Here is a 23168-nt window from a genome sequence, read left to right on the forward strand (position 1 = left end):
GATAGATAGATAGATAGATGATAGATACATAGATACATAGATAGATACATAGATACATAGATGATGGGTGGGTGGGTGGGTGGGTGGTGGATGGATGGATGGATGGATGGATGGATGGATGGATGGATGGGTAGGTAGATAGGCAGGTAGATAGATAGACAGACAGACAGACAGATAGATAGACAGGCAGACAGATAATGGGCTTTAAAGTAGACTACATTAAAGGTTAAAGTTTAAGCTGTTTAAATAGGCTCACAAATTATGACATTAATTTCTGACACGGATTAGTAATTTAATACTTGTTCATGTTAAAACCTACCCATAGTGATTGACCCCTGTGCCACTGCACTATTGTAAAATGCAAGACTGAACCATGGCACCATATCTGGGAATGTAAGTGTGATCCGGGCAGGTATTTCACATCTGAGCATGGTATCTTACAAACCCACTCCCTGAAAGAAAATTTTAATCATTAAAGGTTGAAATCTTTTTAAAGATTAGAAATACTTTCTCTTTTTCTCTAAAACCAATGTTTTCTGGATATCAGCATTATAATGAAGGATAACACACTCAGAAGAGTGTTAACCTTTCCTTGACCTCTTAAGAACATTGATAAATAAGCACCTAGGTTTGCAAGCTCCTAATGACAGAGTCTGGGCTTACATTAGATGTGCATCACTGCATTCTCATCTAATTTAACTCACAATATCTTTATGTTGAGATGATTCTGAGAAATATTCACAAAACACATGCTCTCCAGCCTACCTACTGCTGGTTTCTCTGGATGGCTGAGTTTCGGCTGTTTGTCATCTGAGGAGGAGTCCACATTGATGTCATCCAGGGGATCATCCAAGAAAGGGGGCTTTTTTAGTCTCCCAATGCCAATGGTCTTTGACATAAAATAGTCTGCTGCATCGTTGAAAGCCCCCTCCTCTGAGAACTGGAGGCACTTCATGGTCTCCACTTCAATGATGAGAGCTTCCGGTTTGTAGTGCCCAGCCAAGGCTTTGGTGAGATAGGAGCCTACAGCAGACCCACATCCCTCCTTCTCGGGCCTGTTTGCATCATCTAGCTGGGTTTTCTGGACCTTGGCTTTGGACTCATCTAGGGCAGATGGGCAAAGCTGTGGGGGCCCAAGTGCTGTATCAATAGCTTTGTCTTCTCTTTCAGAAGAAAGGCCAAGAGGGATGCATTTCTGTTGGGATACACACTCATCCAGGAGACACTTGAGCTGTTCCTCAGAGAGACGAAATGTGGAGTTTAACTGAGGAAACAGATCAAAAGTTTTCATAGTCAGTTGGCTGATTAAATATGTTTATTCTGGGTAAACTTCCAGGAATACAGTAGAACTTCAAGTGTCAGGAAAGTCCACGCCCAACACAGGCAACCGGGAAACTAAGTTGTTTTCAGGAGTCCAAAGCTGTAGGACGCTAAACAGTAACCTACAGAATAGATTTAGAATCAACTGTACACAGTAATGTACAGTTACCTCTGGAGGAGGTAATCATATAACACAGATAAAAATGAACCACCGCACCATCCACTAGCACCCTCCTAACACAGAGAAACATCGGGAGTCAAAGATGAAGTCTCTCCCACTGGGTCACAAGAAAAGGAATCCTTCCATAATTTCCAGTCTGAATTCCTCTGTCTCCACCCAGTCCTCAGTGGAAAGCCACATGCAACTCAATTCTGAAACTGGGGGAAACAAGGACCAATGGCACCTGCCCCCCGGGATTCACCACTCATGTGTCTGTCCACAGCTCTCAGTAGACAATACTGCTGAGGACAGAAAAGGAAGGCTGAAGGTGTGGCCCATCCTGAGATGTGTAATTGCTTCAAAGTTACAGGCCCAGGCAGAGGCCAGGGGCATTCCAAGAGCAGTGCATTCGGGTAGAAAGATTTGATCACAGGGATTCAATCTCCACTTGTAAAGATTATCCAGGGCTGAGTGTTTTAAACAAGACATGAATTTAAAAACACTTTTTTCCAGGCATGTGCCACCACACCTGGTTTATACCACAGAGACTTGAACCCAGGACTTTGTGCATGGTAGGCAAGCTATTCTACCAACTGAGTTGAGAGTGGCTGGTGTGTATTGACTATATGTGTGAAACTGCCTAAAAACAAATGTAATTAACATTAAAAACTCACATTTTTCTTCCAGTGATGTTCTGAGGAAACATAAAAAATGAATCAGTTCAGAAAGGAATGGTTTTCCTTCATTGAAACACAATGAAGAAGTGCCCTCCTCCAGTAAGTCAGCATTCAAAGACATGGAGGAAAACACTAATTTGCCTGCTTGACAACAAGAAGGCCCCATAAGAAAGCTTAATCATCATTTGCAACGGCCATAACTTCTACCTCAGCAATACTCTTTGCCTACTGTGAAAATACACAAAGAAGGGATGAGAGATACAGCTCAGTGGGAAAGAATCTGTCTAGCATATACAAGGCCCTGAGTTCAATCCCTAGTAACACACACACACACACACACACACACACACACACACACACACACACACACACCAAAACCAGAAGAAGCAGCTACATATTCTGTATATGTTGTATATGTAAATGTATAGTACTGGCTATTCTGGCTATTACTAGGACAAGCATAGCTAACTCCCTACTCTTTCATGCCCGACTGCTTCTCAGGCAGCTACCAAACAGTCTAGTAAGACAAGTTTTGCATCATGCTTTCAAAATAGATGTTTTCAAATTATGTTGAACTAATCTGTAAAACTCAGTGATTTCAGGCATGGTTATATGTATGTCTTTAATCCCAGCATTCAAGAAGACAGAGGCAGGGGGATCTCTGTGAGTCCAAGGCCAGCTTGGTCTACATAGTGAGTTCCAGGCCAGCCAGAGTTACATGGTATGACCCTGTCTCAAACAAAAATTTTTTAATAAAATAAAAACTCAGTGGCGACCACCACTGTGAGTTTGACAATAATAAGAAATTGATTGTCTAGACATGTTTTTCTTAGTGATAATCTGGAATACAATTCAGATAGCTCAACCTGAAGTTAATATACATGTGAAGAAATAGGCGCTGAATTGTACAGCAGCAAATCCTACTTTTAATAAACAACTTCCAGGATGCAGATGTGGCAATGTTCCCATTTTGAGAGCATTTCCTTCACCCTACTATGTAAATCTAATCAACTGGACAGCGAAGGCAGTTCTAGCACAGCAGTAGGTGCTTAAAATACACCTTCCCATGCTGCTTATATAAAATTATTTGCAAGGGGACTACCAGCTGGGTCTAGAAAGAAGACACTACATACACATCCTCACTGAATGGTGTCATTATGAAACTGTCAGACAACAGAACAATTGACCCCAATGGAGCAGGAGAATAAAGGACTGTGGAAGCTGGGTCTCTGGGGTAACAGGGAGGGGGAACTGGTAAGTAATCTGCTATGTCTGGCTGCTTCCAAGAGTAACACTGATAGGCTAGAAGCCTGGAAATTCTGACAATGAATTTGGCTAGATATCCAGAAGAATAGAGCAATTATGAACTCTAGAGGAAAGCAAAACATCTTATAAAAATGAAGGGTCTAGGATCAAACACACACAGAGGAGGGCGAAGAGTGAGAAGCAAGCAAAAGAAAAATAACTTGTATCTGGAGGGCAAACAAAGACCTTAGAAACGGAAAGATGAAGATGATGAAGATGCTCTCTCAACTAACTTCTCTGAATTTTTTTATAAACAACTAGCATTTTAAAAAGAGATAAAGGGCAGAGGTGCTGGGGGGGGGGGCAGGTGTATACTTTATGTGCAAGGCTCTGGGTTCAGTCCTCAGTATCACCAAAATGTAAAGAAAAACAAAAGTGAATGAAGAAATACTTCCTGTTGACACAGGAGAGCAGCCTGGCTATGAGCACAAAACACTTTTAAAAATAGAACTTGCATTCTTTCGCCTGTCCTCAATAAAGGGGTGAACTGTTGGAACTTTTTCCTCTCAAACATTACCGGCAAAAGTGAATCGAATATAGTAATCTTGAAAAATTAAGTTAGTTCAGTGTTTCTGGGTGGCAGTGTAGATCAGAAAATGCCACATGAGCCACTTTTCTCATTTGTGGTTCCCAACAGAGCCTTGCCCACGGAAAAACTCAATAAATGGCTATGGTGGGAATCAAGTAAGTGAGGAAGGTCCGGGGTGCTTGGGAAAGTACTTTACCGCATAAGCTGTCCACAGGTGATAGGCTGGACCATACTCAAGCTCTATACAGCCATCCCCGACCATGATGGCCCAGGCTTCATCCAGATTGCTCATGACACGCCTGAGCTGGTGAGCCCCATAACTGAACCATTCAGTGTGGGAAGTCTAGGAGCCTGTTCAAGCATTCATGTCCATGTCAGCTGATTTCCACATTCTCATAAACCAGTTACTCTTATCATTCCTGCCCATCCAGTGCATCCAGGCTTCATTTGCTACAGCTGAGAGCAAAAGCCCCTCTTCCCATCTTCATTTCAGCTGCCCTTTTAGGGGTCCTCTTTCCTTTGATTTTTTTAAAAGTATATACCATAGTCTGAGGACACTTCTCACATGACTCCTCTCTCCTTCCTATTCGTCCCTCTGTTCCCCTGAGCTGTTTTACTTCTACTTTTATATCATAGCTCTGTGTGTGTGTGTCTGTCTGTCTGTCTGTCTATCCATCTTTCTGTGTAAGAGCCACAGTTAGACACCAATAGTTGTCTTTCTGAGACTGGCTTCATTTACTCCATACAATTACCTCCAGTTGCATCCATTCTCCTGCAGACAATACAGCTTCGTTCTTTATGGGTTTGAAAAAAAAAAGCCCTACTGAATATTCACACATTTTCCTTACCCCCTCCCCTATTGCTGGACACCTTGGTTGGCTCCATAACTTAGCTACTGTGAGCAATACTATAATAAACAACTGCTGTGTGAGTATCTCTGTGATACATTAAGTTGGACTCCTCTGGCTAAGTACCCAGGAATATGTGGCCGAGTCACATCAGATATCTGTTTTGAGAAACCTCCATGCTGACTCTCACAGTGGCCACACCAATTCAGCTCTCCACCAGCAGTGCCTAAGGTTCTCTTCAGTCCACATCCACCAGCATTGACTCCTTCTGATTTTCTTAATGTCTACCTTCTAGCGGGGTGGGATGGGATCTCAACGTAGTTTTGATTTGTATTCCTGTAAAGTTCTCCACCCAGATAACGCCACTTTGGGTAGAGGAATTAAATCTGATTCAGGGGAAACTTTCAGTTGCTGGAGATGAAGCAGATGTGAACTGCCTGTTCCCATCCCTACCCCTCCTCCTGTGCTCAACATCTACAGTTTCCCCAGCCATAAAAATCTCTAATTATTTGGGCATCGGATTTGTTGACAGAGCCATTGAGATTAGGTGTGTAATGCAAACAACCGTAAAATCCACCATTACAAGCTTGCAGAAGCAATCTGGGGCTTTGATGTGAGCTTAAGTTGTCAGGCATCTTTTCCTCAAGAGAGTTTCTAAAGAACACCATAAAAAAAATTCCATATCACAGGGGAGAATGGGTGGGCAGACAGAGTGTCCTAAGTACTCAACCACAAGAGCAAAGGTAAAAGGTTTTCATTAAAAACTACTTCTACTTCAAAACAAACAACTAGAAAACATTCCACCCTTGGCTTAGCTACCAAGATATAAGTTTACGACTCTGAAATCACTGCTGGCAACACATGGGTAGTCGTTTATTTTAGTCACATTTTAAGGAGTATAATCAATAGAAACATTTTATTTTTTAAAAAGGCTGGGCGTGGCTAGAGAGATGGCTCAGCACTTAAGAACATGTACTAATCTAGAGAACTAGAATTTGGATCCCAGTGCCCATGTTACTCAGCTCACAACCACCTGTAACTCCAGCTCCAAGGATTCCAAAGCCTTCTTCTAGCCTCTGTGCATGCTCGAGCATGTACACACACACACACACACACACACACACACAGAGAGAGAGAGAGAGAGAGAGAGAGAGAGAGAGAGAGAGAGAGAGAGAGAGCATTCATTCACACAGACATACACATAAAAAAAAATTCAAGCCGGGCAGTGGTGGCGCACGCCTTTAATCCCAGCACTCGGGAGGCAGAGCCAGGCGGATCTCTGTGAGTTCGAGGCCAGCCTGGTCTCCAAAGCGAGTTCCAGGAAAGGCGCAAAGCTACACAGAGAAACCCTGTCTCAAAAAAAAAAAAATTCAAAAAAGAAAAGGGTGACAAATTCACAGGTATGGCATCTAAGAGGTCATTTAATGGATAGCAAGAGGAAGAAACGAAGTTCAACAGGCTTTCGGGAGTCCAGAGCTGAGCTACCGGGAGCTCCATGAAGGGTTCATCACTCTCTTTCTGGTCCACATCTCTTTTTTTTTTTTTTTCTTTTTTTTTTCTTTTTTTTTTTTTTTTTTTGGTTTTTCGAGACAGGGTTTCTCTGTGTAGCTTTGTGCCTCTCCTGGAACTCACTTGGTAGCCCAGGCTGGCCTCGAACTCACAGAGATTCGCCTGGCTCTGCCTCCCGAGTGCTGGGATTAAAGGCGTGCGCCACCACCGCCCGGCCTGGTCCACATCTCTTAACGCACTCCTTCCAGATGCATCCTCCTCTCTACCAAGCAGCCTCTCTACAACGCCACTCACCCATGCAACTGGCGCCCACCAGTCACTATGGACACTTTGACCTTGAGATCCAGTTTTCAACAAGGTATCTTTACCATCACTGTCAAGTTGATGGACCTACTGTATCAAGTTCAAGTCTAATCACCTGTAGTGGGGCTCACGTAGTACAAACATGGCCATCCAAGTCAATGCTTCTGGCAGAACTGTGGGTAGGAATGATTTCCCCAGAGTAGACATAAGCAGGGCAGGAGATAAAGCCCAAATCTACTGGGATTAAAAATGTGTGCCACACTGCCTGGCTCTGTTTTCTCCCCTAGACTGAGTCAATCTCATATAGTCCAGGGTGGCTCTGGATCTCTGCCTCCTGAGTGCTAGGATTAAAGGTGTGTGCCACCACCGCCAGGCCTCTATATCTAATCTGGTGGCTTGTTCTGTTCTCTGATCTTCAGGCAAATTTTATTAGGGTACACAATATATCACCACACTCCCCTCTCCTACCTTCCTCTCTTGCCCTGGGGCTTTCCCAGTCACATAAAGGTGATCTGACAACATACTGTTGCTAGGAGGTGTTCTCTGGGACAGAGAAGATCTGCTGTGTTTTTAATCAAAAATAGAAGCTGTCTGGACAGAAGAGAGCCTGAATTGTAGTCAAAAGGAAAGCAAGGATCACTGCCAGAGAAACCGAAAAGTGTGAGGTGTGAGGGATGAGGCAAGGCCATAAACAGCAAAGTGAGTCAGTCCCAGGTTAGAAGCTGGGAGAGTTAGAGGAGAGAAAACCACTGAGTGTGATGAAGGGCAAGGCAAACAGCCCTGAAAAGAGGCGGTGAATTTTCTGGTAATGTTGACATAGTTAGAAAGATGTGGATACGCATGGGAGAGAGAAAGAGCAACTTCACTGCTCTGATTTCTAGTAGGGCAGCTGGTCATGAGGGGTCCTGATTCCTCTATTTTGTGGGAGAACTGCAATTAGAGGATTGCAGGGGATTGCTGCTTCCAAATAATAGAGACAGTTGGATCAGGTCCCCTTTGTTCTGGGCAAGTCACTGGAATAGCCTTTATCACACAACTATCACTTCCCCTTCCTGAAACCGGGCCAGGGCTCTAGTTCTACAGAAAAGGGAGTCTGACCACCCTACTCCATTTTCCCAGAAAAATAAGGTTGGCTGGGGCATAAGGTATGTAAGTTTGCAAAAACAATCTAAAAGTGGTTCTAGGTTGAGTATAAGTTCATATCACAAAGGACTAGATGATTTCTCCATACCTTACCCCAGGAAAGAATATCCAGTATGTCACTCCCACAATTCACTGGGACTGTTGACTTCCTGCCTTGTGTGAGCTATAAGAATCGTTTGCATGGTTGAAGCATGGTTCCATACTCAAAGTGTATGCTGAGTTTTATTAAATACAAGTAAGATGAGCTAAGGGAGGTCATGATGGGAGCAGAAGTCAAGAAGTCCATTAGCCAACTGTCTTAACCGTGGGCAGAGCCAATCTTGCCTCACTCCATCTAAGAGTCAGCTGGTAGTGAGTTAAATACTATATGTGTCACTGACCCCTCAGGAACCTCTCAAGCTCACGGGGTCTGTCTCTCTACAGCTTTTTACCTTGTCCTTGTCATTAGCCAAGCTTTGAACCAAAACTACAGTACCACCAAAACACTCTCCCTAGGATCTTTAACAATGGTTTCTTGGTTGGACTGAGATGGCTGCTAAGCACAGGGTCACCTTGCAAAAGAACTCATCTATGGCCAAGTCAGATCAACAAGGGTTGAATGATAATAAATAATAATAAATGATATCCACTCACATCTAGCCAAGAATGGCACTAAGGAGTCTGTTTATTGATACAAAATCAAGGTAGAGACAAAGTAGTGGTACCTGGTCTCATACAACCTGTCAAGAGCTTGGATGAGGACTTGACTCAGGACCATAAACACTCCTGATTTCCAGAGATGGGGCCACAATATGTGATCAATTCACATTCATAGCTACCCCAAGGATGATTCCTGTAGCTTGTGAGATGATTTATATAGATGTCCCTCCTCCATGAGAGAGAACACTCACCTGGACCCCAACCACACAAGAAACAATGTTCAACCTTAGGAACTAGAAAGAGGAGTTGAGCAATCTCTTGCATGGTCAAGAAATTTCCTCAGAGCACCATGTCCAGGAGCCAAGCTGTCCTGCCACTGAAACACTCCAGGGTGAGGAGATCCAGTTTGTCCATCACCTAGATCTGCACATGTGTGATAGCTAATAGCAAGAGAACACATACTAGACAGTGGTTCTCAACCTTCCTGATGCTACAACCCTCTAATGCAGTTCCTCATGTTGTGGTGACCCCCAACCATAAAATCACTTTCATTGATACTTCATAACTGTAATTTTGCTACTGTTATGAATAGTAATGTATTTTTTGAAAAAGAAGTTTGCCAAAGGGGTCGTGACCCACAAGTTGAGAACCACTGCACTAGTATTGCACTAGAGGCCAAGCTAAGCCAAAAGAGTGGAAGCAAGTGGGTCAGGTCCTTCCCCCAGCAGGTGGTCACTCCTATGATACCCCTAGAGATGCCTCCCAATACTAAAACATCAGTCACACTTACCCGCTAACACTGACCAGATCAGTAACACCTGCTTCCATTTCTTAGCTGTCTCCTTGAATAATTAAGTGGTAACAGCCCAAGCATTTTCCCAAGTTCTGCTGTTCCCAACTGAAACAAGAAGCAACAGCTTCCTAGTCCTGGCAAGACTCTGAGGGTGGCAGCTTGACCCGTTGGGCGGGACTGGGGCACAGCACCAGTGAACTCCACCCACACTCTGAGAATTGGTCCACGAGGCTCACAGAGCTGTGCTCACTGTGTACAGGGACCACAGAGCTTTGGCCAGCAGCATCAACACCATTGAAAGCAAAGTGGGATTTGAGGATCCCTGGGGTTTGGGGCTTAACAGCTGACTTCTATTGTCATTGCTGAGACCTGAGTGGCAGAGCATGATCCAAAGGGCAGGATGGAAGGAGAAATGTCTTTGGAAACTTGGGAGGACATTTACCCATAGCAGCCAGAAAGAGCATAGAGGGAGGACGTGAACTGAGCCAGGGGAAGAAAGCCGAAATCACAGCTAAGCAGACAGAATGACTGGCGTGAGGTGGAGGAGAGACCACACAGTGCTGCTCAGCTGCTACGGTTCATCCACGCAAAGCCAGGAGGGCTGCGTGCCTTCTGCGGGCAGAGCGCAAGACTAGGTCTGATGGGAGTTAAGCAGAAGCAGACCCTGACCGCCCCTGAGGAATCGAAGCAAGACCAGGCAAAGCCATGCGAACACGTGGCATTCCTCCGCATCTCAGACGTGTCTCCAGCACCCTCTCACCACGCTGTTTTCTGTGCTATGTGTGTTCCCACGGCCACGTGGGGAAAGACCTCGGGTGAAATGTTCCCTAGGCTTGCACATTATCTTTCTAGAAACTATTGTTTTCTCCCCCAGAGGGATAGGAAATGCATTAGCAGCAGCATAGAGTAGCAAGAGGGAAGCTGGTATCTCTAAGTTCAAATCTGCCCTCTTTTTCCTTCGCTATTTTAAAATTGGACAAATCACAGACCCTCCCGCTCAGACTTCTGATAAAAATGCTAGCATGTAGCTAGCTCCAAAGCAGTAGTTTAAGAAACACTGACAAGGAAGCATTTGTACTGAGAAGCTAGGCATCCATAGAGCTGCTCGTGGTGTAAGCCTGATGCGGAAGATGCGCAATGTTAGCCACCACCGGGGCGTGAGCGCACAGCCTTCTCAGCAGCTGACAGCAGCAACTACTAGATGAGCTTTCTCAGGAAGCTACCGGCTGAAGTTTGAACTGTCCAAGTTCAACTGGCCCTTAGCTTTGAGGGTCTCTCTGGGGTACCAAGAATGAAGCTTTATAGATAATCTCACAGCACTTGGCAATGAGTAGATTGCCACGGATCCTAATGGATTTGAGAGGCTGGGGGCTACAGAGACCATTAGATGCTGGGAGGGAGCCAACACGGGACAAAGGAAGAATGTGACTCTACCAGCTAACTGTGAGGCTGACGACATCTCCAGTACCAGAAAGTACCAAAGCAAGTAACCAGAAAGTGGCTGGTTTCAAGATACTTTTACCTTTGTTCAAAATGATGAGATTTCTGTGTGAGTACTTGGGGGCTGCGGTGTAGGTAACGGATGTCTCTTGCTCCACCCACACAGACATCCACTGTCCCTTTCCCCTGTCCAGACTCTAAGGCAATGGTTCTCAACCTGTGGGTTGCAACCCCTTCGGGGGTCGTGTATCAGATAACCTGCATATCAGATATTTACACTATGATTCATAACAGTAGCAAAATTACAGTTTTGAAGTAGCAATGAAATAATTTTATGGTTGGGGGTCACCACAACATGAGGAAGTGTATTAAAGGGCCACAGCGTTAGGAAGGTCGAGAACCCCTGCTCTAAGGCATCAGAACACCTCCTGCTGCCCTCTCCCCCCTGTCCATCTAGGCACACCCTCCCCCATGAAATATACTCTGCCCAAAACCTCAAAGCATTTCCTACTGCCTCACCTCAGAGCCTACCTGTCCTAAAATGTGCTTCCCCGTTACACTCCTGAGATCGCAATGTATAACTCTTTCAAGGAATAACTCGAATTTGGAGGAGCCCTTTTGAATCAGAATGACGTAACCCAAAGCCCTGATTCTAGGAAGTCCAGAATCCAGGCCCGCAGCCAGATGGCAGAAAACTATCTGGAAGACATCCATCCCTTTCAGCACTTCAAATCAGGCCACACCAGGCAGAGTCAGTCCTAGCCCAGTTGGACAAACCGTCGGTCCTGTCAAATTGCATCAGCTTTGATGTCCCTGCTGGTTATAAACCTCGCACCACGGAGCTAACCTCACATTGAATTTGTTGATGAAGGAGAGCCATTCCTGGTCACAAACAAGTGACCTGTAGCGTTTCCCAGGGTTGAAGTGCTCCCGCAGCCCTGCCCTGTCTAGACACGTATCTGAAGCATCTAATTACCCCGTGCCTTCCGTCCAGTGCACAAAGCCCGACACAAACACAGCACTCCCATTAATAGCGCTGCTCAGTGAACTGTCCTTTCACATTTCCAGTCTCAAAGTGAGATCGCGGCCACCGGGAATGATACACTGTGGGGAGCACGCTCCGAGCTATGCGGTCCCCCAAATCCTGGAAGCTAAATTCTCTGGCCAGCAAACCAGAAGAGCCACCTAGCAAACTGGACACAAATGCAGAAGGATCTGCGCGGCATGCTTTGTTGTTTCATAAATCTGCATTCGATGTTCCCTTTCGCATAAAGCTGAGATGAGTCTTTCTGCTTCCCTTCACATCGTCGGTCGGGGCCTTTATTAGGCAAGTGTCCAGACAAGCCCATGTCATCAGCCAGTTGCACTGGAGACAGGCTAAGCTAAGGCTGAGGTAAGCAGGGTTGGGAGCACCGCATTGAAATGATAAGAAAATTAAGGCTCGGAGAAATTAAATATCTTCATCCAAGGTCCAGAACTAGTAAACAATGCAGCCAGGGCCTTTTCATCTTCACGACGGCCTTCACACAGATGCTCAAAAGAGTTTCAGTTCTGTTCCCAGGGAAGCACCTTAACAACAGCATGGTACCATGGCAAACGCTTCCCCTTCTGCTTGACATCGGACAGTAGCCTATAGCAAAGCCCTTTCACCTCACAAGCCCAACGCTAATGTGTGAACAAGAGGAAAGGTCCAGGGGATGGAAGCCACCTTCTGTGTCCCCCAGACATGCAACTCCAGGTTCCACCATTGCAGTATCCTCTGTGACCACCTTCCTAGGACATGCTAAGGTCTTCAGCCCTGTGTCCCCATATCTTCCCAGGGTCTGGCAAACAACAGACACTTGGTGAAGATTTGTAGACTTCATGATGTCGTGTGTGTGTGTGTGTGTGTGTGTGTGTGTGTGTGTGTGTTGTGTGTGTGTGTGTGTGTGTGTGTGTGTGTGTGTGTGTGTGTGTGTGTGTGGACAATTTAGGGGCATCTATTCTCTCCTTCCACCACGTGGGTCCCCAGAGCTTGAACTCAGGTCATCAGGTTTGACAGTAAGCACCTTCAGCTGCTGATCCACCTTCACCTTCTTAGGGAGATCTTCTACCTGCTATAGTGACACCCCTTAAACTCATGGTCTGTTTACTGACCAGTGGTCGCCAGCCATGGCCCAGCCTGACCCCAGAGCCCTTCCTCCCTCCTGAGGCCTGTTCCCTCTGGAGTCCACTTTGGGAGTTAACAGTTCAACTAAAACTTTGCTTAAAATTTGGGCAGATCAAATTTGAATTATTAATAATGCTTTAATTCCTGAAGAATTCCCCAACATGGAGAATTTCAGGTTCCATTGAGGGCCAACAGACAGACAATATTGTTGAAGGTACAGGTATGTCTTGTTTTCTCCATGTCACCAGTGATCCACTGGCAGTGACTCACCCCACCTCAGGATACAGGTGACAATAGCTGAGGGAAAATGCTTCAGAGTCACACACACATAAATACAACTCAAGAGGAATAAAAAGCCTGAATCGCAGGCCTGTGATATTCCCTGCAAGTCAGGCATAGAGATTAATTTCTTCTGCCATAAAAACAGCCAGATAATATTCCATTTTTATTGTGGTAGGGTTTAATTATGGGCATCCACTTGTGCATTTAAAGAGAAAGCCTCGCAAACATGCAGCAAAGTGTCTCCTTTTGTAGGCATTTACAGGGCAAAGGCATTCTCAAAAGGGCTTTATTAATAAGAACATGAACAAAACAGGGCCTCCACCTCCATGTGAACACTTTCCAGGAAATAGGTCACAATTTTCTCTTTTGATTCCCAATGATGGGCAGATGACCCCAGTCCCTGTACTGCACAGGGTGCTGGGTCACTCCAACAGAACAGGGGCTGTCCAAAGGCTGGCAGGTATAAGGGTTGTCAGCGTGGGGTTGTTGAAGAGACCACCTGGTTAAATACACTAAAAACACAGAGAAAGGGCTTCAGATATTGTACCTTCTGATCATATAATAAAGTGTCACTAGAAACCAGAAAAAAAATGAGTAGTTTTATTTCCATTTGATTACATTTCAAATTAATGTTTTAATGTCAAGTATGTGAAGTAAACCCACAATTTCTCCCCAAATCAAGTACTAAAACTAACTGCCGGGTGATAGCTGGAATCTAAATGGCAAACAGGAGCACAGAGGTGTAGACCCAAAGATGCTTCCACTCACTGCATACGAGCTCTTCACAGCCATGTCTGCCCAGAGCCTGCCTGCCAGTTCCCTGCTGTCTTTCCCTGTCTTCACCTGCTTCACCGGCTTGTTCCCACAGACATGCAGAGGTCATTGTTTCAGCACTTTAAGAACTCCTCTCTCTCTCTCTCTCTCTCTCTCTCTCTCTCTCTCTCTCTCTCTCTCTCTCTCTCTCTCTCACACACACACACACACACACACACACACACACTCTTCTTTTTGAGAAGAGTGGGGAGTGGGGTAGGGTTTGTTTGGTACAGGATCTTGCTCTATAGCCCAGGCTAGCCTCAAAATCATGACAATCCTCCTGCCTCTGCCTTCTGAGTGTTAGGCTTACAAAGCCTGTATACTCATACTTGGCTTCTCATTTTCTTTATGAAAAATAAAAAACTGTCTTAATGTAATTACTCTTAAATTGTCACCAAAATCCTCCCAAAGCCACTGCGAGGGGTTTTCTAACACTTCACCGCCATTTGCTCTTGTCCAAGGTCCAGTTCTCCGAATTCCTAAAACAGCAGTCATCGCTCAGTCCCCGTCATCACCCCTGGCCTCCCAGCAGTGTGTGACTGTGGTGTAACTGATCCCTCCTCCCTTGGCCTCCAGATCACGGCTGCCTCTCTCTTCTTGCCCTTCCTCCTCCATCCCCTTGGCCAGTGTATCTCAACCTCTTTTCCTTAAGGAAAGCCCCAGGGCACAGTCTTTGGATCTTTCCCGTTTTTCTCTTCATCTTCACCCTTAGTGACTCCTGGCATCCACACAGTGATGATTCCCAAGTGCAGAGTCTGGCTTGCAGTTCTCTCGTACTTCAGACACATCTCCAACTGCCTAATTAATGTCTCCTCAGACTTCAAATGCACACCTGAAATTTAGCAATATCCTGCTGTCACCTGAATCCTCACACAGGCTTCCCCATCTCAGTGAAGAGACTGTGGCGATCCCTGGGATGGTCCTTTTCTCTCGTGGCACCTGTACAACCCTACAGACATCTCTTTGCTTCTGCTCTAAACCTATCTCCGGGCTCTACCTCACGGTCACTTCCTCCACGCTGCACCCCATCATTCCTTCTCGTCAGGTCTCTGCATCAGCCTGCAATTTTTTTTTCTGCTGTTACTCGTGCTGTCCTGCCAATCAAGTCTCAATCCAGAGCACTCTCAGTAAAACATGAGAACAGTTGTGTGTGCTCCTGTTCAAAATCATCCAATTCAAGCCCAGCTCCCTCCGAGACAAAGTCCTTGGGAATTTGGTTTCTCATCACCTCCCAGCCCTTTTCTCCTCTATCTCCCTCCTTCCTCGCTCCATCCAGCCTTGCTCACTGGCTTGCTGAATACAAGAACCCATACTCCTGCCTTAGTGCCTTTGTCCTTTGTCTATCGTCTGAAACTGTTTCTTGCCCAGATCACTGCATGTCCCTCATCCTTTCCAACCATCTGTCCAGATGTCATCTCCCTGAGCCCTTCCCTGGACATCTCAGGTCAAAACACCAAAGCTTCTACTTGCACTGTCTCTGCTTATGCCCTTCCTCTGCTTCCTGTTCCTCCACATGTAAGACGTGCGCCTTTGGGACAGTACAGTAGTCTCCCTTAGTCCGTGGTTTCATATTCCGTGGCTTTGTTTACCCATAGTTAAACATGGCCTGCAAATATGAAGAGGAAAATTCCAGAAATAAGCAACTGATAAGTCTTAGACTGTGCACTGTTCAGGGTAGCATGAAGAAATCTCTCATTCCATCTCAGCGGTTTGTGATGCCCCCACCAAGCAGCCACCTTGGTTATGATCAACTCTATGGTAATAATAATAATCCCTCCAAGGAAGTCAGCTTTAGCCTCAAGCTGTGGGAATGATTTCTCACACAAGCACTGAGTTCTCTCGTCTCATCACATGAAGAAGGGTGAGTACAGCACAATAAGACATTCTGAGCAATAACAAGATGACACACCCCTTTCAGGAGAAAAACTGCTGCATTTACCATATTTTACTATTGGTTCTTGCTGTCAACTCTCATTACACCTAATTTATCAGTTAAACTTTATCATAAGTCAGTATATAGAAAAAAACATGGAACATGTTGCATTTGGTACTAGCCATCATTTCAGGCAGCCACCAGGGATCATGGAAAGTATGTCCGCAGATGAGAAAGGACCGTCATACATGGCTCACGTTGTACACTCCCCACTACTGGCACTTAAGCCATGTGTGCAGAAGCTTGGATCAATTCATTGCTCTATTCTCAGAGCCTAGAAACGTATTTTGATATGTTAAGAATATAGTAAACACATAACTTAAAAAGATGCTGCTTCTGGAAACAATATATGCTGCATATAGCTATGTTCTTATCATAATCCATATTTTTTATTCTCAGGAAACAATGTGATCCCTCACTTTTATATTTTTGGTTGTGAGCCTCGCCTTTAATGGCTGGGTCATTTCTCCAGCCCCTCCCTTACTTTTATGTTACTTTTGCACTTCTTGAATCTGTGCTTCAGATAACGCATAGATCAGTTTCTTTACAACTTTGTCATACTAGTATCACAAACCAACTTCTTTGAGACATTATAGAGGTCTTCATTTAAACGCCTTTGAGAAGTCAGTCCTCCAGTCAGCCAGAGCAATTCTCTTCACTGTCTCTACATCACTCAGGGTACCTACCTGCCACGTTCTGGAAACCTTCCAGTGATGATGACAATCGGCTATAGTGTTTTATGAGCAGTGTAACTCAGCTCCAGTTCCCAGAACAACTTTCTACTTTACCCAGCAATTCCACTGTCTAAAGATTGTGTTTGTCATCAGTGGGGATGAGTGTGGAGCAGTATGAGGATGGAATTCAGAAGACAATGCTGTGCAGTCTCCTCTCTCCTTCCACTTACTGTAGGTGGTTGTGCTTGTGCCTCTGCTGCTGTCCATCTCACCAGCCTTCTACCTTCCTACCCATAGCTTTCTGAAATCACTTTTCCCTTTCTTCATCATCACCAAGACATTAGCATATGACCTTTTTAGGGTTATTTCTCAGAGCGAAATAATATCTGCAACATTATATAAGCATTCCTGCACTACATATATATTATGGTGAATGCATTGCTAGATATATATATATAGATATAGATATAGATATAGATATAGATATAGATATATAGATATAGATAGATAGATAGATAGATAGATAGATAGATAGATAGATAGATAGATAGATAGATAGATAGATGAGAGGGGCAGTGAATACAGCTCACTTGTCTCCTTCCCAGTAGCACATATGTATCTTATTTGTTTTGTTTTTTTGTTGTTGTTTGTTTGTTTGTTTGTTTGTGACAGGAATTCTCTGTGTAGCTTTGGAGCCTTTCCTGGAACTCACTCTGTAGCACAGGCTGGCCTTGAACTCATAGAGATCTGCCTGCCTCTGCCTCCCGAGAGCTGGAATCGAAGGCGTGTGCCACCACTGCCCAGCACACATGTATCTTATATCAAGGCATCAGCGGCACCTGCTACACCTTACTCTTAAAGTCCTATTAGTGTGTTGTCATATTAAATGAACAAGGTAGGGTGTCGTGTGTGATAACCAACAGCCTTGAAGACAGAATGGTGACAGCCATAAAGAAGATGCAACCTTAGGTAAGGCTGTAAAGTTACCATGTTGCTTCTATCCAGTAAAAGCGAGCTGTTTGGAATATGTACTCATTTGCCTATAAGAAAGAAGCCTTTCCCAGTTAAGCAAATTCACTACAAGGATCAAAGCATGAGTTGAGTTGCTGGAGCCAAGAGGCTGTATCTTGAACAAAGCAGGCATTCAGGAGTCTCTGGAGGGTCTCAGTTTTTCTTTTCTCATTGTTCTAAGAAATATATTCAAGGGTCTTTCATAATGCCCTGTTTAGGAATGATGAATTTAGGAACTGATCTCTGTCTGGGAACTGAGCAAGGAGCACAATTTCTTGTTGAAATGACTTCAATCAATCCCAGAAGTTTTTGTTACAAAAACCAGATGACATAGTTAATTCCATGACTGTTCCAGTCACTGGGGTCCTGTTATCAATGGCCATTTCCAAGGACCCTTAGTAGTTAGTCCTGTTTAAATGTGCATCTGGATGCATATGATAGCAGCTATTACACCGACATTGTCCTCTAATGGCAAAGTGCTAGGGCTTCTGACCCATTCCTGCAAGGCCCAATATCCCTAGCAACAACTGTAGCCTCATCCATCAGCATGGCTGGCTAGTTCAGGATGGCTCTCTTGTTCCCAAAGATGCTAGTGGCCCCGTATCATTTAATCTTCCAGGTTCTTGTCCAAGTCTCCATCAAGAGCCTCTTAAGGAATCCAGTTGGCATACAGCTCTCCACACTCATGACATACCCCCCATCCCTGCAACAACCTTAGCCTTGGGTATTGGTATTTGTGTTCTGATAACACGTATAGAAATTTTTAGCGTCTCATTTGGGGCTAAGGTTCAAGTTTTGGTCAACAGATCAAAGAAACTATTAGAATCAATGCCATCTATTCATGTTAGCATATTGAATCCAGAGTCTCTGGCTCAGTGCTTCCCTGGCAATAAATTCAATCCATCTAAAACCCGTATTTTCCTTTACTTGACCTAGAACCTTCAAACGTGGTTGTCAAGCATGCTCCCTGGGTGTTTTGTCAATGGTAATTGGCAAGACTTGGCAACTTTCTATCACCATAAGCTGTCTCCTCTTAGCTTTGCCTTTGTTGATGGTGTTTTAAGGTATGCTGGGATCTAAGTGTGAGTACAGCTCCACAAAATGAGAAAAGAGCTGATCCACCTTAATAACACAAGCGGAGTCAGGAGATAGACATTTCCATCAGGACAGGAAGAGTCCCAGCAGAGTGGAGTTCAGGGCTCCTTCAGCTGGCAGGGATGGCTTAAGGGACTCTGGGACTTAGCGCACCCTGAGTTCACCAAATTTTACTGTATCCCCTGCCTATTCTTAGGTACTACTCTCTGAATGTGCCAAAACTTTAACCTAAGGGACCTGACTATGGATTTAACCAACACTATAATTTGGCATTCTGTGTTTGACTTCCTACCTTTACAAAACAAATTACATAAGAGAATTCTTTACATGTATTCACAGAAACATTTTACATTTTGATCCATAGTGAAACAGGGAATTTGGGGATTTTTGCCCGTGTTCTCTCTCTTTAAACCACCTGTCTCGGTAAGAAGCAATAACCAGCCACATCACCTCACTGCTCCTGGTCCTCATCCCGTCAGAACTGTTGGATGGAAGCCCCGTGTGTGCCTATGAACCTTCCCCCTGCTGCTGTGCACTTCATTGTAGTAGCTCACGGAGTCTCCCCTTGTGGAATTTCCTCTGTGTGTGATGGTGTGCCTGCATCCCATACCTGCTACAGCTGGACTCTTCACTACCCATCAGCTCCAACTAACCCAGACAGCAACCCCAGGTGTCACCAGTGTCCTGGCAGTTCTACTTCCTGTAGCCATTCCTGTGTCAAATTCCACGTAAATCAGGGTTCTTAGCAGCAAATAACAGAAACAGCCAAACTGACATTATTGGCTTCTGTAAGCAGAAACAGAATTAGAATAATGCCAGATATTTTCACATCATTATTGAGAAGGGTGTTGACAAACAACTAGGAGTCTGTCCCAGCAAAATCCCACAGAGTAATCTGTGGCTAGTACTTCTGCTGAGCTCAATGCATGAGCTTCGTACCACCTGGGCCACAATGCCACTGCCTGGACCACTATCCTCACTGCCTTGGTAATTACGTGTTTCCACCACCATGGTGAACACTGAGTGGACTGCCCATCCTTCAGTTCCAGGTATAGATACCTGACAGCCTTCATCCAGCGACTGCCCTTATCAGAGTCAGCTAGGAACACCAATAGGGGATCCCAGAATCGTCAGTGAGAGGCAAGCTGGGTATCCTACTAAGAGTCACACAGTGGGTGATGTCCGATTCCGTGCTACATAAACAAGGGGGTTCAAAGACAAACAACCCTTACAATCATCTCTTTGTATCATTAGGTATAGCAGGCTTTCTTGGTCCACCAGCCCCCAAATCATGACAAAGAAACCTATTATTAATTAATAGCTTAGGCTTGTTTCTGGCTAGCTCTTTTTTAACTTAAATTAACCCATTTCTATTAATCTACGTGCTGCCCTGAGGCTCATTTACCTCATCTACATACTGTCCATCCTGCTTTCCTGCTTCCTCTGTGTCTAGCAGGTTGGCCCCCATTTTCTCTCTGCCTGCCAGCCCCAGCTTTCCCTCCTCTGCCTAGCTATTGGCCATTCAGCTTTTTATTAGACCAATCAGGTACCTTAGGCAGGCAAGGTGAAACAGCAACACATCTTGACATAGTTAAACAAATGCAGCATAAACAACTGTAACACATCTTTACACCATTAAAAAAATGCAGCATAAACAAAAGAAACACATCTTTACATAATTAAACAAATATTCTATTATACAACAATTAGGAAGCATCATTATGTCAAAAATGACAGTTTTATGGGACCAAAGTTGGAAAAATTTCATACTAAGTTAAAAAATTTTGCAAAACTTTCCCTTATTTGCAGGTATTTGGCACTGATGGTGCAGAAGAAGCAAACAGAAAGTTGGTGAGCTGCTCCCTTCATCATGCAAATTACACAATCTGGAAATAATATTCTTGATCCTTTTTTTTTTCTCAGTCCTCAATAAGGCTGATTCATAAAAAGTATTTTAAAATATTTGCTAATATTTTCCCAAGAATATTTTTGAATCCCACAAGAACCCACGGGAAAACATTTGCTACCAATTTAGATAGATATATGCATCAAAGAAGAGAAAAATTCTCAGAATAGCTTGATCCATATTTCCCCGTAAACAGGTTTAAAGCACAATGCAGAGCATGTCAAATCCCAGAGGTACAGCTAAGAACCATGATGTCTGAAATCCAATGGGAAAAGGATAAAAGGAAGCATGTGGCTAGGCAAGGGATTGGTGAGTCATTAGTGATTTCACATTTCATCATTGCAGAGTGGTTTTGTTTTTTTGTTTTTTACAATATTAAAAAAAAAAGAGGATTTTTATCCCCCCCTTCCTCCCTTCTCTCCAGGCAAGTCTCCCCCCACTCTGTTTCCCATCCCCCACTTCCCATCCTCTGTGTCTGACTTCCCCAGCCCCACCCCAGCTCTGTCCCCATCTCCCATGGTCCCTTTTTACTCTCCTGGTTTTTGTGGTACTTCAGGTGACTGACTCGCGTCTGAAGTGCTGAACCTGGGAACCAAAAATAAGACAGAACCATGCCACATTTGTCTTTCTGGGTCTCGATTACTGCCTTAGATACGGTTTCTGCTGTTGTGATAAAGCATCATTGTAGTGGGTACCCGGTCCACCTATGACCTTGAGGTACCAGCCCTTAGGGCTAGCTTAAGACCTGAGGAGCACATATACTGGCTAGCTCTCTTCTCTCCCTCGTAGCCTTCGATGGTGTGGACTGACTCAGGCGGCCGGAGCAGCATGGGACAGAACACCAACCTTCCAGGACTCTGCCATGACTTTGCTCTATCCTGTTTAGTGAGTTGTTCTCCCCAGTATAATTTATAAATAAATGGTTCCTTTATCAGTATCTGTGGATTATCTGCAACACACCATGACCAAAAGCAACCTGGGAAGGGAAGGACTTGCTTCAGCTTACAACTCTCAGATTACACGGAGGGAAGTCAGGGCAGGAGCTGGTGGTGTAGTCATGGTGCAGAGGCCAAGAAGGAACACTGTTTACTGGCTTGCACTTCACGGCTTACTCAGCCTGTGTTCTTATACCTACCATCCAGGACCACCTGCCCAGGAGTGGCACCTCCCACAATGGCTGGACACTCCCGTCAATTCCTAAGAAAATGCCCCATTGGCTTGCCCACAGGCTAAGCTTATGGAGGCATTTTCTCAGCTGTGGATCCCTCTTCTCAGACAACTCTAGCTTGTGCCAAGTTGACCCTCCTCCCCAACAGACACTCAAAAATGACAGTTACCTTACTCAGTATAGTATTTTCTACTTCTGCCCATTTACCCCCAGATTTTATGATTTCATTTTTTTCTTTACAAACCTTTAATATTCCGTTGTGTATATGCACCACATTTTATGATTCTTTCATCAGTTAAGGAACATTTGTTTCCATTTCCTAGCTATTGTGACTAATTCAGCAATGAACATGGCTGAACAAATGTCTATGGAATAGGATGTCAAATCTTTGGGCATATGACAAGGAGTGGTAATAGCTGGGTCATCATTGAGTCCTCATGATAAATGGGGCAGGGGAAGCAAACAGAAGATACAGTTGCTACAGAAAGAAACAATGTTACCCATGTTGGACAAATTTTTCCCCTTCCACTTACTATAAGCCACAGGAAATCAGTGAGTGCTATGATCAGTCCACACACTAGTGTTAAATACTTACACCCATTTCACTGTGTGGATTTTGATCACATATAAACATCTCAGTGAGAATGCACAGAACACCACTGTGGCTGAATGGTCTACCAGGAGGACTGAGGGGGCAGGGGAGGAGACAGCTAGGAAGAAATAACAATCTGGAGAATCGAAAAGATTGCACTATTCTGTATACGTGTATGTGGTTTAGACTAGCAAATTTGCTCCATTCTGACAGGAGCCTTAAACCCCAGACTTTTTTCCTTCTATCTAAATTGTAAGAAACTAATGCCAGGTTACTTGAGATTCAATGTTACATGTTGAAAACAAAGACAGAGGTAAACACTCAGATTTTAAATGTAGCCCATGAAATTTGAGGAGTATTATGAAATGAGAAAACTCTCATAGTGGGAACAGAAAAGAAGGTGGAGGGGAAGGGTGATGACTTCAAGATACAGGCTGAACATTTACCCGGTTCTCTGGGTTCCCGACCAACACCAAAGACCAGTGCACATTGTTCTGCTTGTTGCTGAAGCTGGCTGAACCCCAAAGGCCTGGGGGTGGGGGAGGGGAGGAGGAACGGCAGGGCATCCCGAGGAATTCAGGAGGCATGTGCTGGAGGTGATGGACCGGAACAGGCACTTTTCTTATTCTTCTGACTCCTTTTTCTTAAATATAGTTCTGCCAAGTCTGACTGGTGAAGCCTGGCCAGCGAGAGAAAAAAAAAAAGCTAGGATACCGCAAGCCTGGTCTGTCATCGGAACAAACAATTTCAGCTACATGTAATTTAGGGGGAAACAAAAGCGAATTAAAAGCCGGTGTGCAGAACTCTACACTCGCGGCTTCCCCAAGGCCGTACTTGGGAAAGGGATATGCTGTGTTTTCCACGGAGATTTCGCAA

The 23168-nt window shown here is 44.6% G+C and overlaps 1 protein-coding gene across 4 annotated transcripts in view; it reads right to left on the reverse strand.

Moving 5' to 3' along the window:
- The window catches only part of Fsip1 (fibrous sheath interacting protein 1), a 128170-nt gene that overhangs the window by 1757 nt on the left and 103245 nt on the right, over positions 1–23168 (reverse strand). For all 4 annotated transcript variants that reach the window (XM_059261126.1, XM_059261125.1, XM_059261127.1 and 1 more), the window contains one exon: positions 766–1264. In XM_059261126.1, the coding sequence (XP_059117109.1) occupies positions 766–1264 (499 nt within the window). The remainder of the gene's footprint in view (positions 1–765; positions 1265–23168) is intronic.

Source organism: Peromyscus eremicus, chromosome 4, assembly GCF_949786415.1.
Source record: "Peromyscus eremicus chromosome 4, PerEre_H2_v1, whole genome shotgun sequence".
Classification (NCBI taxonomy): Eukaryota; Metazoa; Chordata; class Mammalia; order Rodentia; family Cricetidae; genus Peromyscus; species Peromyscus eremicus.